The sequence below is a fragment of the Plasmopara halstedii genome (genome assembly GCF_900000015.1).
Source record: "Plasmopara halstedii genome assembly, contig: Scaffold_2680, whole genome shotgun sequence".
Classification (NCBI taxonomy): domain Eukaryota; phylum Oomycota; class Peronosporomycetes; order Peronosporales; family Peronosporaceae; genus Plasmopara; species Plasmopara halstedii.
Window position 1 is genome coordinate 129,109 of NW_020189586.1, and position 735 is coordinate 129,843.

Below are 735 nucleotides of genomic sequence, written 5' to 3' on the forward strand. Positions count from 1 at the left end.
CCGCAGAAGCAACCAGTACTGGACAGGTATTACCACTTGATAGAGTAGTACTTGATAACGTCATTCTAGTAGAACTATCAATATCAATAGCAGCAGTACCCCGATTAACGCGGAAATGAAGACGGATTTGAGGGTTAGCCATAAGATCAAGCTCTTTGAAGATCGGATGTAAATCAACGAGTTTGATTTTGAGCATGTAATTCCATGTACCCATAATAGCACCAGCTGTACCAGCACCTACTACGAACGCACCACGTCCAAGCTGATTAGCAATGGTAGTGGTAGCAGATGCGCCACCCGTAGACGGCCATGTATTAGATGAGTCAGCGCCAGCGTTTGGTGGATTTGAAAGAAGGCGTTTAGCAAAACCATCATTTGCTACTGAAGCCGTAGCAGAGATAATCCCGGCGTTAAAGGTCGTTGAAATTGGCATATTATTCGAATACCCGTCTCCATTGGGAGAGGGATTGGAAGAACCACTGTACTTGGTTGATTGAGCAGCATCCGGATACAGGAAAGATTCAGCACCATGCTTCTCAACATACTGAGGACTATATCCAGTCTGAGCACGAATATTGTTCCAGAAAAGCTTATAGTCAGCCATAGAAACAATAGTCTTTCCATTTAGCTCCAAGGACATCGAATCGATGACGTTCCAGTTTCCACACTTCAGCGAGACGCAAAAACGGTTAGCTGCAGCCGTAGCAAGAGTAGCATGAGTGTTTTTCATCGATA

General features: G+C 44.6%; 1 protein-coding gene across 1 annotated transcript in view; it reads right to left on the reverse strand.

Annotated features, from left to right (window-relative positions):
* PHALS_04757 (uncharacterized protein) overlaps positions 1–730 on the reverse strand; it is a gene marked incomplete at both ends in the record, with an annotated part of 793 nt that extends 63 nt beyond the window's left edge. Inside the window, one exon of the mRNA XM_024718592.1 lies at positions 34–730. Coding sequence (XP_024583975.1) covers positions 34–730 — 697 coding nt within the window. The remainder of the gene's footprint in view (positions 1–33) is intronic.
* Between the last annotated feature and the right edge of the window lie 5 nt (positions 731–735).